Source organism: Balaenoptera ricei, chromosome 10, assembly GCF_028023285.1.
Source record: "Balaenoptera ricei isolate mBalRic1 chromosome 10, mBalRic1.hap2, whole genome shotgun sequence".
Classification (NCBI taxonomy): Eukaryota; Metazoa; Chordata; class Mammalia; order Artiodactyla; family Balaenopteridae; genus Balaenoptera; species Balaenoptera ricei.
This window is the reverse complement of record NC_082648.1, coordinates 41,810,542-41,827,751: the sequence shown is the minus strand read 5'-3', so window position 1 is coordinate 41,827,751 and position 17,210 is coordinate 41,810,542. Positions and strand designations below refer to the sequence as shown.

Below are 17,210 nucleotides of genomic sequence, written 5' to 3'. Positions count from 1 at the left end.
ACAGGTGAATCTTTGATTGGGGGTGGCCATTATATTGCTCTTTGAGCAATTAAATATTTTATTTTCTTCCCAAGACAGTGTCCACAAGAGGGCAGAGAGATGAAAAACCAAACCATTTCTCACGAGCCTCAGCCGAACAGTTAGAAACCCAGAATCCAGTGTGGAAAGCAATCTTAAAGGTCATCTAAGTCCAATTTCCTCACCTTACAAGGAAAAAACTGAGGCCCAGAGTGGTAAAGTGGCTCATCCGAAGTCAGCAGGCTGTTCATGCAAGAGGCAGAAGCAAAACCCCACCTTGTCACTTCTCCACCCGTCCTCTTTCTACCAAATTACAGTGCTTCCTTAAACAAGGCAATGTTTAACCTAGAAAAGGAAAGCTTAAGAAGGATATGAGGTGAAGGGCAGGTTCTTATCAAGAATGGGTTTTTTGTTGGTTTTTGTTCTTTGCAGCAAGAAGTGGCAGACCTAGGGAATTCCCTGGCGGTCCAGTGGTTAGGACTCGGCACTTTTCACTGCCACGGGCCCTGGTTCGATCCCTTGTCGGGGAACTAAGATTCAGTAAGTGGCGTGGCCCAGTCAAAATAATAATAAGAGAGAGAGATGGCAGATCTAGAAAGAAATTTCAGGGAAGCAAATTTCAGTCCAATAAAAGAACAACAATTAAGGATGTCCAAAAGGTGGGACAGGTAGGGGATTTCCAATTAAATCAAAAGCCAGAATTGGTCATCTCTGAGGCAAGCTATTCTCAAGATCCTGCTATGGATAGGTACTTGGGGTAGAGGCCTTCTCAGTTCCCTTCCAACTCTTAAAAGGGTCTATACACTTTTTATTCGTGGGAGTGGGAGAGCACAGCATCATTGAATTTCATTACATCAACCCAGGTAGAGAATAAGGAAGACCTCTCACTTGCTAATATCTTAGTTAGTTTTTAAAAAATAATTATTTTATAGTGAATTTCTGCTTTCAGCTGATTTTCACTATGTCAGGTCCTTTAGGAAGCACATTCCCAGAAAAGTCTTAGTGATTATAATATTCTAGGGTTGGTGGCAAAGCAGAATTTCCTTCCAGGAGTTCTAAATTCATATGATTTGTGCCATTTCCTTCCTTTCAAAAAATGGCTGGGCTACACCACAGGCTATTAGATACATGAACATCTAGATGTCCTCTGGGGGTGGGTAGGTAGCCTAATCCTGGGAAGCACTCAATTTCAGTACCTGCTCACAGGCCAGGACAAGAGGGAAGATGAAATCCAAAGATGGTTTAATCAAACAGTCTTTCCTACTAAGAGGTAAACATTCTTTAACCTCTTTCTCACTTCTTACCTAGTAACGCAGCCCACACCCACAAACTCTCTCCTATAGAAAGCTTCATACCAATCCACACTGAAGTGACCAATGGGGGTAAGAGCTGGGCAGCAGACCTATGCTGCAGCATTTCATAAACTATAAATACCTCTGCTTTTCTTCACAGAAGGACTGAGACTCCGGATGTCAGGGAACAGCCTCCCTAATTGAAATGAATCTGTCAAAGGATGACAAGAATTCTGCAAGGAGAATCTGCAGGTAAAAAGGGCCATCTTACAAGCAGTTCCCCATCTCCTTCCCATTAAATTCATCTTACCCTCAGAGTCTTCACATTCTGAGGCCTTCGGCTATAATCACTGGCCCAGAGGAACTCCGCCCCATTTTAAAATGATAGTCCGAGAATGACCAAACCCAAACCACTTCCCTGGTTCCCCATAAACAGCTAAGAAAGGCTGGAAATTTCTTTTTTTTTTTTTTTTTTGCTGCACCGTGAGGCATTTGGGATCTTAGCTCCCCGACCAGGATCGAACTGTTCCCCCTGCAGTGGAAGCGCAGAGTCTTAACCACTGGACCACCATGGAAGTCCTGGAATTTTCTTAATTATAAAACAAGAGAGTCTAGAGAAGGGGAGGGGGAGCACTTGTAACCCTACCATCACAATACAATCCATCATTCCTATTTATTTCTTTCTAACCATTATTTGCAAGCATTAATACACAGATTTACAGGAAGCCAAGAGGAACTTTTTTTAATACAAAATACACTAATACACTCTAGGAAAATTCATCCTTACGGGTAGAACCTTCATTCTATACCAGTAACTCACTAGACACTCAAGCACCATTTCCTTACATAGGCTGAAAAGGGTTTGAAAGGGAACTACTAGTTATATTTGCTTACTCTACATATGCTAGCTTCTATATTACAGCAACTCTTTAAAAGTTCGTACTATTATCTCAATTTTAGAGGAAACTAAGATCACAGAGCTAAAAAATCATGGAACCAGATTCAAATCCTAATCCTAATCCTCCTGACTCTAAAACCCAAGCTTAAAGAGACCATCCATAGACTGGGGGAAAATATCTCCAACACATACGATGAAGGGCTAAGGTTCCTAACAAGCAAGGATACCAAGAAAATAGATTTCACAGAGACAAACAGGAACACAATTAAAAAAAAAAAAACAGTAGATGAAATTATCAGGCAATTCACTGAAGAGGAAATGCAAGGGCCCAATAAACATTTGAAAAGATGCTGAACTTTACTAGGAATCAGGAAAAGGCAAACTGAAGTCATCAGATACTATTTCTCACCCATCATGTTGGCAAAAAATTAAAAGAAAGATAACAGTCCATACCGGTCACAAAGAAAGGGCCACTTGTACTGCTAGTGGAAGTGTAGATTGTTTACAGTCTTTTCCAAAAGTAACCTGATACAGTATCAATCAAAATTTAAAGCATACATTCTGTTTGACCCTGCATTATCACTTATTGGAATCTAGCCTTAGAAAAACAAAAAGCACCAATACACATATTTAAAGATATTTATTGTAGCATTGCTCATGTTGGAAAAATAGAAACTGCTCATCAGTAGTTCCCGTTTGAATAAATTAAAATATATTTTTATAACAAAAACTCATAAGAAAATTTGAGAACAGTAAAATAATTTTCCAAATCAAGTAAAACCTCAATCACTCTTTTGTCTCTTTTTCCTTATAGACTATTTTTAATATATTTACATTTTGCAGATGTAGTACTACATATCATGTTAATAAATTATTAATTAATAGCTTATTAAAATGTCTCATTAAAATTTTGTCAATACTACATTTTGCAGATGTAGTACTATATATCATGTTAATAAATTACTAATTAATAGACTATGAAAATGCCACATGATAATTTGACAAATTATGTTCTTCAAAGGAAATATATATCAATTTCTGACAACTTTAAAAAGGTGTGACATTGTAAATTAACTATACTGCAATTTAAAAATACTGACAAAAAAACAAAAATAACTTGATATGATGAAACATTTGAGTAAATTAATAGTAAAAAAAAAAAAAGTGTGAAAGTTAATTTGGTCTTTTTTTTTTTTTGGCTGCGCCGGGATTGCGGCATGCAGGATCTAGCTCCCTGACCAGGGATCAAACCAAGGCCCCCTGCATCGGGAGCGCGGAGTATTAATCACCGGACCTCCAGGGAAGTCCCTAATTTGGTCTTAAAATCATGGTATATAAATTCATTGGCAAATTTTTTTAATATATAGATGCAAAAAAAAAACACATCTACAAATTTCATTCCTCTCAATTGATCTGACCATTTTTTTTAATCAGTAGGGAAAACTAGTCAAAATAATTTTACTTTTTAAGAATACATATACCGGGGCTTCCCTGGTGGCCCCGTGGTTAAGAATCCGCCTGCCAATGCAGGGGACACGGGTTCGAGCCCTGGTCCGGGAAGATCCCACCTGCCGCGGAGCAACTAAGCCCGTGCGCCACAGCTACTGAGCCTGCGCTCTAGAGCCTGTGAGCCACAACTACTAAGCCGCGTGCCACAACTACTGAAGCCCGCGCGCCTGGAGTGCGTGCTCCCGAACAAGAGAAGCCACCGCAATGAGAAGCCTGCGCGCCACAACGAAGAGTAGACCCCGCTCGCCACAACTAGAGAAAGCCCACGCACAGCAACGAAGACCCAATGCAGCCAAAAATAAACAAATAAAATAAATTAAAAAAAGAATACATATACCACTCAGAGTTAACTTCCAGAAAAAAAGAAAAGAAAAAGACTGAGGGTTGTACACACAAATAAAGAAAAGCAAGAAAGCTGGAGTAAGTGTACATAATTTTAACATCGCGTTCCTGGTCTCCAGTTTTCCTCTGCAAACTGAGGCATCCTGGGGTGTTCCTTCCACAGAATTAAATAAGGCCCCCTTGAGATGCTCAAGTTATTGCTTCCCTAGGGTTTCCCCAAAGTCCCCATAAAGGCATATGAGATACAAAATCATGAATTTTCCCGTGAGTCCCCATAAAACAGTGTCATCTGTTCCTTCTGCAATTTTCTAATGCATTCTATTTACACCTCTTAGGACACAGTTCAGAACACTGAATGAGGCAGACTTTGATATCTGTACCTGTGTTATTATCCCCCACTGGACTGTAAACAACTAGGGAGCAAGGTGTGTAGCTCAGAATCGAATCCCAAGTTTCAGGAAGACCTGACAATTCAGCCAGTCTAACCACCCGTGTAAAGTTTGAGGGTTCTCCACAATACACCAAGCAGAAGAGTCTGTGATGGGGGGGTTACACCCTACCCCCCACCCCACAGCAGCTTGTTCCTTCTTGGGAAAAGTATAGCTCCTAGAAAGTTCTCCTATAAATGGAATTAAAATATTTTTCTGAAATTTTGAAACTTAACCCCAGTCTTACCCCTTGGTAGCCCACAGAATAGATCAAATCCCCCTTGTCACAGGACACCTTGCGAAATATTGGAACCCTTATATTTTTCTTCAATCACCTAACTCAGTGCTTTGCACATTAAAAAAAAAAAAATTGTTAAGTAAACTTCCTCCATCATCCTTCAATGCACCAGGGGTGAAATAATGTGGTATAGACTCTAAAAGATATTTTATTGGTTTTATAATATGTCTTTCATTGCATTATCTCATTTTAAGAAAATATAATCAGTAATATGATAGCCTAGAATTCAGAAATTCAAAACATAAATACATTCTTGTACCACAAAAGCTTTCTCACCCCTTTAAGATTTTCTCATCTCCACTGCAAGTGACAGTTTCTTTAACACTGTTGGGATACCTCATGTGGGCAAAGCTGGGCTGGGACAAGCTGCCCAGCTGTGCCAGGAAGAGTCCATCCTCAAAGGGAAGTTTCTTCTCACCCACAGGATCCCCTTGGCTTCCTGGGCTGACTCAGGACTTCATACGCAGCCTGGATCTCCAGAAAGTGTCTCTGAGCTTCCTCCGCCTGGTGCCAATTGTGGTCTTCACTAGCTCCAGGTATCTGCAATGTATTTCTTCATTTGTTGCCCTCTCTGAGAGACCCAAAACCTTAGGGAGACACAAGCTAACAAATTAGAACCTCATAAGTTGTCAGGGCTCCTGAGCCTCTCCTTACTCCCTTCCTAAATCAGGCTGGAATTGGCTTCCACTTGCTGGTGGGAAAGGCACAGAGCCTCAGATTAGAATTCCAGCCTTTTGAAACATGGACAACCTCTGGATCTCATGGCAAGAACCAGGATTTGCTTTTAATCACAGATGCTCATATTCCAACCTGGAACTTGGCATCCCTGACAAGATCTCCTCCTTGCAAGAGAAATAAGCATATATGTCCACCAAAGACATGTACAAGAATGTTTGTAACAGCTTTATTCAGAATAGCCCCAAACTGGAAACCACCCAAATGTTCATTGACAAAAGTGGATAGATAAACTGTGGTGTATTCATACAATGGGATACTATACAACAATGAAAACAAACAGTTTATAATCCCATGCAACAGTATGAATAAATCTCACAAACATAATGTTGAATGAAAGAACTCAGACACAAAAGAGTACACACTGAATGATTCCATTTATATGAAGCCCAAGAATAGACAAAACTAATCTATGGTAATACAAGTCAGAATAGAGGTTTTTTCCCAGGAAAGGAGTATAGATTGGGAAGGGGTATGAGGGAACCTTCTTAGTGCTAGAAATATTCCATACCTTCATTGGAGTGGTGGTTACCTAGGTATCTATATAAAATTATTGTACTCTATATATGTTATACCTCAATAAAAAGTAAATAATATACATGTATCTTTCCCCACTCCCTATTAGAGCCTCTGAACTTTCACCCATTGCACACAGAAGCCCAAAGAAGCCAGGACACCCTTCTGGGGGCTGACCCAGCAGACATGAAAACAGTACTTCCACATTAGGGGTACCAGCTCCAATAAGGCTTAGCCTAGGGCTTCCCTGGTGGCACAGTGGTTAAGAATCCACCTGCCAATGCAGGGGACACGGGTTCGAGCCCTGGTCTGGGAAGATCCCACATGCCGTGGAGCAACTAAGCCCGGGTGCTACAACTACTGAAGCCCGCGAGCCTAGAGCCCCTGCTCCACAACAAGAGAAGCCACTGCAATGAGAAGCCCGTGCACCGCAACGAAGAGTAGCCCCCGCTCACCGCAACTAAAGAAAACTGTGAACAAACTCATAGAGCTTTTACCACTCTTGGAAGTAGCCGCTGCTGAAGCCATGATCTCCCACCAGCAGCTTCTAGACCCAGCAGGGCAGAAGGAGGACAGACTCCATCAGGCGCCCAAGGAGGGGGAAGAAGCTGAACCAACTGAAGAAGGAGCCGAGGGCCTCTGCCACATAGCTAAGGGTGGCCGCTGTGTTGCAGAGGGCACTGTACGCTAGCGGGCATGTGAAAGCAAGGTAAGCCAAGCCCAAGCAGTAGAGCCTCACACTGAGTGTCTCTGACCCAACTGAAGCTTTGTAGAGGCGATGTTTCTGGGCTGTGATGCCAGCAGCCAAGATGATGGGCAGGATGGCTATGGGGCGGCCATAGAAAATAGGGGAAGTAAGAAATGCTGCTCCTAGAGTATTCTTAGAGTCTGAGGTCTGGTTACCAACAGCAGCCATCAGCAAAACCCCTGAGCCAACTGCCAGTGGGAGGCCCACAATATAGAAGCTGCCCATGAAGGAGAGGCTAATGAGAGCCACAAGGCCAAAATAAATGCCCACTATCATCTGGGCAGCAAAGTGAATGGGACTCAAAGGGTCCCCCCTCCTGAGCTCTGCTTCTGCCCCTGGGGTCTGTTGGCCTGAGCAACAAAGCTTGGGAGCTTCCAGAATTCCCAGAGCCAGCCTAGGCCACCCCCCCACCCCACCCCCCAGGGTAAGCATTCAGAGCAGTGCATGGCTGTCCCGCCCCAGGTACAGGTGATGGAGCCCCGCAAGGCCCCCCTACAGCCCAGAGGGCATAGGTCATCAGGAGCCCCTTGGCCATCCTCTAGGAAAAGGGTTTCAGAACAAGTCCAGTGGCACCTGCCATTGCTCAGAATGCCAAAATCTGGGATCATCTGTGAGAATCATGGCAGTCACGGCCCCCGAGTTATCCTTAGACCCTAAGACATGGAAAAAAGCAGTCATAAGATTATATCCAGGTCCCCACACAGTAACCATTTCTCCTTCCAATATTAGTCAAGTCCAGATCTTCCTGAGTGTCCCTGAAATTGTGGTTCTCCCATACCCTTAAGTCTAGCACCTCATCTCTGTTTTTTACAACCACAGTGACTCCGAATTTAGGGGAGAAGAATGTTTGAAATGCTTTCAGTTGAGTAACTGAGAACTCAGCACATGGACAAAAAAAAGCAGAAGCTTAAATTTCAGACCTCCCCTCAGACCACTGACCTCCTGGAATGACTCGTGGGGTTGGGGGGGAGAGGTGGAATGAATCGGAGTGAATACAATGTCCCCAAAAGTTCCCACACACTTTTAAAGTCCCCTGCCACACAGCCCGCTCCACCGGGCCCCAGCTCTGACTGTGGCCGCCCTCAAGACACTTGGCGGAGATTTCAGCCCCTCTCCAGCCTCCCATCTGTCCAGACCAGGACATCTTCCCACAAGTCAACCTTGAAAGAAGTCCTGAGTTCCCTCCAGCTCTGAAAAACTACATTTTGACCTAGACCCTGGCACCCCGCAATTCAACCACCTCCTTCCAGGGCAAACTTGTCAAGTCTCTCCACAGGGGCCCGATGAATCCCCAGAATATCAAACCAGATGTAAAGTGCCCCTGCTGGTCTCTCGCCTCTACACAGAGAGGGCCTCCTGACCACCAGCCAGTACCCGCTAGTCCCAGGGAGAGCAGCGGTACCTGGGCACCTCGGCTCCCAGACCCCATCAGATCAGTCATTTCCTTTGACCACAGAGTCAAAATGGCCCCTCTCTTTCCGCTCCCACTTCCATCCAAATGGACTTTGTCTTTTCTGTGTTTGCTGTGTCACGGAAGTCCGGCCGTCCTGGCCAGGCCCCTCCCCAAGGCCCTCCCTGGCCCCTTAGGGATCACCTTTCAGGCTGGGGCTCTTCTCGCCCGCCCTCTCGGGTAAACTCGGTTTAAGGTGTTCCCGGCGTATTCCGCCTTCCCAGGCTCACCCCGGCTGGCGCAGGGCCCACTCCAGGCCGAGAGCGCCTACACAGCGACACCACGACCGCCAGGTGGCGCTGCCGCCTGCGGACGGGAGGTGCCGGGCGGGTCCCCGGACTCACCTTGTCCAGATGCCCGGGCAAAGCAGCCCAGGGCGGTCCCCTATAAAAGCAAAAACAAGCCCTTGATCTCCCCTTTCCACCCCCGCAAATGGGAGGGTGACTCCTCCCTCACCTCAGGCTGCAGTCCTCTCTCCCTGTTCCACTGCCGTTCAAGGCTGTCTTGGATGGCTCCACTTCAATTCCCTTAAGGCAGAGACCCCAGTGGACAGGCTGCAGAGAGGGGCTCTCCCCCTGAGTTTGCCTCACTGCCCCGCCTCCAGGCCTGCCAGTCAGGGGCACTACGTCTAGATCTGAGCCTGAGACCTGAGGAGCCTCCCGTTCCCCCAGGAACCCTAAGTCAGCTGCATCTCGCCGACTTTGGCGAGAGGGAGAACCAGGAGCAAAAAGGGATGGGGGTGAGGGCCTCCCCACGAGGAGAATAGTCTGCGTCCTCACGCCTCGATGCTGGAATGGAACTGGGATGCAAGATGCCTTCGTTTTAATGTCGTGGGCTCCAACCCTGCTACGTGACCTTGGTCAAGTCTTGCCGCTTCTTTGGGCCTGTTTCCTCCTCTGTAAAGGAAAAGCGTGGATCTCCAAGGTCCCCCAGCTTTGACTTGGGGTTTCGGTGGGCCTCACCCATGTCGCCTCCCCGCAGTCGGCCGATTGCTTCTGTCCCCTCCTACATTCCCAGCCCCTTCAGTCCTTATCCCCGCCCGGCGAGGGAACGCAGCTCCCCATGTTGCCCCCTAGGGCTCACTGAGGGGCCAGGGCTGGGAGGGGCCTCAAAGCGACACTGGAGCCGCCAGCTGGGGGGCGGGGGCGGACGGGGGCGCTGAATAATGAATGAGACTTAATTGGGCAGGCACTGCGCAGCAGCGAGCTAAGCTCGGCAAATAGCTCCAGCGGCGGCAGCCGCCGCTGGACAAACAAACTGACTCCGGGCGCAGGGAGAGGGGTGGGAGAGGCAGCGGCGGGAGGGGGAGAGAAAACGCAGGCCGCCTGGGTCCCCGGGCCGCCGCGCGCTCCTGGCTGTGAGGCAGGAGGAACCCCCGTGTGCCCAGCTGCGCTGGCCTCCCAGAAAGTGAGGACCGGGGAGGAGGCTCAGGGCTCGACATCGGGAAGCCGGGACTGGGGCGGGAGAGAAGCGGATGTGCGGTGGGAGCCAGGGCCCCAAGGGCTACTAAGCACGAGGAGAGGATGGAGAAACAAGTGAAGGGCGGAGGAGAGAGGGAGACGTGAGAGAGGAAAAAGCGCACCGGGGGAGGGGCTGCGGCGGGGCAGGGGCGGGAGAAAAGCCGTTACCCACAGGAAAGGGAAGAGCGATGGAGGAACAAGCGAAGGGAGGCGAGGGGAGCCGAGAGAAAAAGAACTGAAGAGTCAAGGAGAGGGATGGGAGATGACCGGAATGAGAACGAGAGGGCGGCAGGGCGAGCTGGCGGCGCCCCTACCTCCGCCTCGCCCCGCTGCGCTCCCGCCCTAGCGCTCTCTCCAGCCGCCCGCACTCACTTTGTCACAATTACGGGGCCGTCACTCGGCCCGGATTGTTTTCCCCAAATTGTTGTTCTATAAACTGGCGCAGGATCTGACAAGCTGAAGCGGGAAGGAAGGGTCTGAGCTGCGGTGGGGACGTGGTGGTGTATTTACCCAGGTGGACCCGGGGCGGGCAGGTGAATCCAGAGACCCACGCGGGAATTCTGGTTGCTGCCCCAGCCTCGTCGCTGACATTGCTTTTAACCTTCCTGGCCCTTCTCAGCCTCGGCTGCCTCTGTTTCCCCAAGAGAGAACTGAGAGGCTTGGAGGGCAGGAGCGGCGGAGGAGGCTGTAGGTGGGGCCCGAACTTGCCTTCTCACCCCATTCTCTTTTGTTCTCTGCTACCCTGGTCACATGGAGAGGGGGTCTATCCAGCTCGGCCTCCCCAGAGCGCCCTCGGGTGCCTGCTCATCCCCGCTGTATGGCCAGACTCTCAGCTCCGACAGGTCTGGGCCGCCCCCCGCCCCGCCCGCGCCTGCAGCCCCGGCTCCGCGCCGCTCGGTGCCCACGCCACCTTGCTGTCCCTCAATTCCGCAAACATCTGTTGCGCGCCCACTGTGAGCCAGATCCGCGCCAGCCTTCCCCCCACCTCTCCCCCGCCACCCTCCCCTTCCCGGCCGGCCTGGCCTGTCGGCTTCGTGACAGCCTCCGCCGAAGCCCAGGCCCCGCGGGAGCGGCCGGAGAGGAGCCGCATGGCTGGCTCCGACACCGGCCTCCCCGGCGGCTCCAGGAGCAACGGAGGGTGACGGCCGCTGAAGCGAGACCAGAGCCGGCCCGCAGAGCTAGAGCTGCGCTGGGGAGGGGGGAGCCCAAGGGCGGGCTTGTCTCTCGGTCTCTAAGGTCTGTCGGTCTCCTCATTCCATTGCCCTGGGGTTGGGCCGGGCCGGGACCTCGCCTAGCTCCGAAAGCCTGGGAAGCAATTGGCTCCCGCGCCCCCTCCCCCAGTACGGGTGATTTACACTCCGGCTCCGCTCAGCGGCCGCTTCCCAATCAGGAATATCGACCCCGGGCGGGGCCCCCGGGCCGCATCGATCCCTCTAAGGCTCGGGATTTAAAAATGTCAAATTTGCCTTTTCCAGGCGGGTGGAGGGGGCGGGGGCTTGGAGGAGGGCTGCTTGGGAGTGTGTGTGGTGGGGGGGGGTGGTGGGAAGGCGGACAGCAGGACATCGACCAGGTGCCTGTGCCCTGAATGAGAAGCTACTAGGCCCAGGCCGTGGCCAGGCCCTGACATTACCTAGCCATCCTTAGGTTGCATTCCCCTCTGGATGGGGGCAGTAAGGAAGCCCTACGTGGCCTTCCCCATCCCCATGGGCCTTGCTGTTGTGCTGGGGTATTCCCAGAGGGAGAAGCCCCAGAGGAACAAAGAGAGACCCCTAAATGTAGGGAGACAAATTTGGAAGAGATTCCTAAACGTGGAGACATACAGATACAAGGAGGGGTGCAGAGACAAAGATATAGAGGCTCCAAGAGATACCCTATGTTTAAAGAAGAGCGAGGCAAAGGGAAAGTGGCTCAAAGACACACTGAACAAAACAGGGGACCAGAGACCCAGAATCACCTCAACTCCCTGACCTATAGACCCAGGAGATTCAGGACTGGGAAGGTCCCCCTTTGGTGTGTTTGAGAGTGGGGAAGGAGAGTGGAGACAAAGCCAGGTGAAGAAAGAGAGTTATTAGGGAAAGGAATTAGAATATAATTAGCATTATCCTCCCAAGGTGTCCACTAGTAACTGGACCTGAAATCCAAAAGGTAAGGGTCCTAGAAGCAATAGCCCAGGCCCCAAAGAGGTGGGCTCTCTGAGAGGTCTAATGGTCTGCCCTTTCCTGTCCTGAGATCTACCTCTTCCTCTCTGTCCACCACCAGCCTGGGGAAGCCAGATGGGTTGTGGCTCACATCTTATATTGGAGACTGTATATATGATGGCAACTGCGTATATGTGGATATGTATGTGGACTGCAGAAAACTCTGGTGGTAACCACTTCCTTCCCCAGGACTTAGCAAATGGGTCTCCAGACTTTGGAAGAAACCATCCACTACTTTCAGGAAGCTTGAGAAAGGGATGATGTTGGGGTGGAGGTGGTGGAAGGGAGCAGTTGTGCAAACCAGCATCCTCACAGTTAACATCTATCCCCCCCGCCCCCCCTGCAGCACACCTCAGCTGTCACCGTGCACACTGCTGTTTCCTACAGAACTGGAGACAGAGGGCTGACAGCAAATGTGTGTGGGGGGGGCACAGTCATGCAGGGAGAGGTGGCAGCTCATCCTCAGACACACGCAGCACACACCTCCACTGACAAAATCAGGCCGACACGTCCCTAACACTGACACACACAATCACTGACCCCCACACGCGACCCACACCCATCAATCCCTGTCACAACACACCACCTCTGCGTGCACAGTTATGCACGGTTCCTCCTAGGTCAGGTACAAGCGCCTAGTCTTAAAGCCTGTCTACACCCTGTCTTGACATCTTAGATCTTCAATCGCCTAACCTAAGCAGAGGGCTTAGGTCCCCGTCCTCGCTCCCCAAATTCTTCAACCATAGCCAGCTCCAACAGGTAAAAGGCTGAGCTTAAGTAAGTCAAGTACCAGGGTCGAGGTGAAGAACCGGGAGCTGACCGGGCAGTGGGGCTGCTATACGCCTCCCTTATTCTCCTTCCTGCCACTGCCTCTTTCCCGGCACGTCCACTCGCGGCCCGCCCGGCCCGCCGCCCGCCTGTCAGTCGAGTAATGAATGCGCGCTCGGGGCCCCGGGTCCCCCCCCCCGGAGTCGTTCATCACTGCCAGCACCGCCCACCTCTCTGCCGCCCGCAGGGAGGGCTAAGCGGCCCAGGCGGCGAAAGCCCGTCTCCCCCCACCTCGACTAATAATTGTCAGATTGAGATGTTGATTTGTCAGCGGGGAGCTAGCGCCAAAGAACCCGCAGTAAAAACCGGACTCCTTGAACTTCCTCTGGCTCCATTCGGACTCGCCCAGCCTTGCAGCTTTTCTGGATTTGATGTGCATGGGTTGGATTTCACTTAAGAGATCCGGGAATAGACGCGCAGTATCATTTTATTCCAACAGGAGGCGCACCAGGCTACAGACCCTAGGGAGCTCGTCCTGGGCTCGGTTCCACTTCTTCAGACCCGAGGCCCTAGGGCTTCGTCCCGCAGTCTCCCAGCAGGGGGCGCGTTGGCCACCATCTTCCTCTCTCCCGTAGCTGAAGTCCCCGCTTCTGTACAGGAAGCCCCCAAGCAGCAGTCCCCCAGTCCGCCTTCAGGGATCATGTGGGGCCATGTCCTGCCCTCTCTCTCCTCCAGGTACCTCCGGCCTCCCGCAGACCTCCATTCTCCAGCAGGAGGCGCCCCTGTTGCAGGTCCGCCTTCGCCATGCCCTAGGCACCTAGGCTGCAGTCCCGCCCTCGCCCTCCCCCAGCCCCGGCCCCGGAGCTCCCCGGGAGGCCGGCTGAGTGACGGGCGGCCGGTGATTATGCGGAGGGGGAGCGGGGTGCGCCGCGGGCGGCAGCGCTGACCCTTCACATTTCCGATCCGCCGGGACCCTCATCCATCCGAAGCTGCTCTTTGTCTGGCCGCCTAATTGCCGGCGGACAGGATGGATGGCGGGACCGACAGCCGCGGAATCCCTAATAAAGGCCGCGGCCGCCGGGGAGGAAGCTCGGGAAGGAGGGGGAGAACGAAAGAAGAGATGGAAGGAGGTGGGAGGAAGCACCGGGCCGCGGCCGCCGGCTCAGAGCCGCTATGCGCAGCGCACAAGGGGGGCCAGATCCTCCTAGGGTGCGGGACCAGGAGTCCCGGGTCGACGCGGATCAGGGCGCCGTGGTTGTGGGGTGTGTGAAGTCTCCTGCTTGATGGAGAAAAGGAAAGAGCTAGGGGCCCCGGGCAGAAAGCATGCTACGGCCGACCTCGTTTCGCAGAGCCTTCGAAGATTCCAGCTTGGCGCTGCCTCCTGCGCTCCGGGCTCCCACCAGCCGGAGCCCAGCCCTCGGTTCCCCGCACCACCTCTCCTGTGCTCACCTGTCGGTCTCCCAGGGCGGGATCCAATATCCTGGAGGAGAAATGATGGGTCTGACAGCTGTCTGTGCGGCCGCTCGCCACATTTCATTAACTGGAGGCTGGAGTTGGTGGACGGCGCGGGGAGAGGGGAGCAAAAGGAGGTGGAGAGAGAGGCTACGGCGAGGAGCCACACCTGGCCAGGGGTCAAGGGCTGGCCTGACAGATACCTTGGAAGCAATCTCTAGCCCCTCCTTGTGGAGCCAGGAGCCTGTTCTCAGCCCCGTGGGCTCTGGCGGCGGCCCTTAGAACCTAAGGCTGCACTGAGCTGCGGTGCCAGGGAATCCGTGCTGCGGATGAGTAGAAGCCCTAGGCCCGGCGGCATATTTGCTCTCTCGCCCCTCGCTGAGGCCTGTCAACCCTCTGCGCCAGAGGGCAAAGTGTGCGCAGGCTTTTGGGCCGCTACTCTTTTCCCACCGGTGGTGAGTGGAGAGAGGTCCTCAGCACTCTGGCCAGCTTTTCTGCCTTTTGCCTCTTGAGCACATTTTTCTGCAGTTCGCTTCGTTTCCTTCTCCCTCCCTTTTCTCTTCCCTCTCCTCTTCGGACTGAACAGCTTTTCTCCGCAGCTGACTTCGGCCGACATCCTTTAGCTAACAACCGAGCACCCGTTGTGTGTCAGCGCTGGGGGTGGGGGATGGGGGACACCCTGAGCCAAGGCCCTGCCCTGTTGGCCTCACACACATAGGTCTCCCCTGAGACCAATCCAAACCTCTCTCCCCACTCCTGTCCTGCTTCTCTCACCCTTCCACTGCCTTGGGTGTCATTTCTCTTCTCCAAGGCAGTGAGAAGGAAGCCAGGAGATCGGAACTCCAGTACTAGGGCTGCCACTTACAAGGTGATACAGGACAAGCCATTTCTCATTTCCAGGCCTCAGTTTCCTCATCTGTAAAATGGAGACAATACATCCTCTCAGGGATGCATTGAGGATGCAGTAACTCTCAAGTAAAAGCTCTAAAATACTGCAAGCACTCAATAATGTTATTTCCCTATCCATGTTACTCCTTGTCCTCTCAGGTGGGCATTTTTCCTTTCTCTTCATACCAGGGGTCTGGTACCAGGCAACCCAGGTTGCTTCCAGTTCTGTGTGATCTTACATATAGGAGTTGGGAGCCAGAGTGTGTGTATGGGTGGAGTGGAGGGAAGTGGAGAAGAACCACACTATGGATGGCCCTGAGAGGTGAGGAAGGAGAGAGTGCGGGGTGCGGCGGGGGGTGGAGTGCATTTCCTTAGATCTTAATGTAACATCAGCCAGCTGGTTCCTCTGCTCTTATGGATGAGGAAACTGAGGCTTGTGGAAGTTATGCTGCAAGTGACAGGGGTAGATCACACTACCAGGATCTTTCCTCCCATGAGTTTCCTACTGCTCATTTCCTCACCCCCTTTCTTCCCTTGAAGGGGTCTGGGTCAGTGACAAGGAGTGTGGGAGAAGGAACAAAAAGAGAAAAACTTCAAGGAGCCAGGACCTTTCCGCTAGACTTCATAAAATTTTAACAAGAAAACTTCCTCAGAGTAGAAGGCACATATCACATGCAAATAATATGCTAATCACATGCTAATCTAAAGTCTGGTCCTCAGAACTCTGACACACACCTGGCCCTAAGCCCTGGGGGACATTCTTGGGAGACCCCTAGGTTCCAGGACAGGACAGGTGGGGATGGGTTCTATTTAGAGTCAGGTTATAGAGTTAGGATTCATTTTAGGATTGGAGAGGAGTCAAGTGTATACTTTGGGATGAGGGTCAGGGTTAGTGCAGAGTCAAGGGCAGAGGGTAAGGCAGGATTCAGACTGGGCTGTGCTTTTAAATAGAGGAGCCTAGGGAACTCAAAGTCTTCCTCTCCTGTCCCCTCCTCCACTGCGCATTCTATGTCCTGCAGCACACCTCTCTGCTTACATCCCATTCCCTACCACACAACCTCCCTGGGGCCTCCCAGTCTGGCTGCCCAAGGAGCTCTGGGTAGGTTGTCCCAGACCCCAGCCTGGGCTCCAGTATTTCCTCTTGAGCCCAGACACTTGGCTTCTGGCCCCAGGGGCACTAGCTGGCCTTGACCCTACCTAGGTCCCTTCTCGGCCGAATGTTGACAGCTGCAGGGGAAGCAATAAGGACCTGGTGAGCTGGCAGCTTCATTCCAGAGCGTGGGGAAAGAGCAACAGAACATGAATAAATTCATGGAGCTGGCCCCTCGGCTCCCTGTGAGCTAAGCCTGCTTCCCCCACCATACACACCCGCTGCCGCCTGCAGCCCTGCTGGTCACCGAAGCTCACAGCCTGGGCTGGGGATGGGAGGAGAAGGGAAGCTCCGAGAGAAGAGGGCTAGGACCTGAAAGGGGCTGAGGTGAGGGGCTCAAAAAGAGGGGCTTGGTTAGTAGGAGAGAGGGGTGGGGAGCGGGGCTGAGCAGAGAGGGCCTTTAGTGAGTGGGTGGCGGGAGAGGGGAGAGGAGGAGGGAGAGGGATGGCAGGACCTGGGGCCGATGAGGCTTGAGGATCGGGTGGGGAGGTCAGTGTGAGCCCTGGCCTGCTCTCTCCTCTCTGATCCATCCATCATCCAGCCTAGGGGAGCAGATTCGGAATTAGACATGCACGGGGCCGACATGGCCCTCAGCCCCCCGAGGAAGACAAATGGCAACAAAGACCTTGAATAAAATTTGTATTTATGGTTGGAGGAGGCCCCTCCCCCACTGACTGCCAATCTTTTCTCTTCCAACCCTTTCAAGCATGTAGGGGCCTCCCTCCACACAGGCCCATCCTCAGCAACCTCCTTCTTCCTGCACCATTATGGGCTGGGAGGGGCAGGGAAGGAGTACAGGAAACAAGAGATGAGGAAATCATCTTCCACCCAATAATTATGCCCTGATGTGCCCTGTGCTCTCCATTTTACATAATGTACTCTTATACATTACAGTACTGGCTTACCCTAGTCTCTAAGAGATCCGTTGCAGTTGTCCACCTCCAGGGCCTCCAAATACCCCACTTTTGCAGGTCCTGGAACCTCTTCTCCAGGCCTCTGGCCCTGGAGTCCCTGTGAGCAAGAAATTTCTCCCAGAGGGGCAAGACCCTGAGGAAGGATG

The 17,210-nt window shown here is 51.7% G+C and overlaps 1 protein-coding gene across 1 annotated transcript; it reads right to left on the bottom strand.

The window, feature by feature from the left end:
• Positions 1-6,496: 6,496 nt before the first annotated feature.
• DNAJC22 (DnaJ heat shock protein family (Hsp40) member C22) lies at positions 6,497-8,370 on the bottom strand. The gene is given in 5 exon segments (XM_059937353.1): positions 6,497-7,095; positions 7,098-7,200; positions 7,202-7,267; positions 7,269-7,437; positions 8,187-8,370. Coding segments are annotated over 4 exon segments (819 nt in total). The 5' UTR covers positions 7,320-7,437; positions 8,187-8,370.
• Between the last annotated feature and the right edge of the window lie 8,840 nt (positions 8,371-17,210).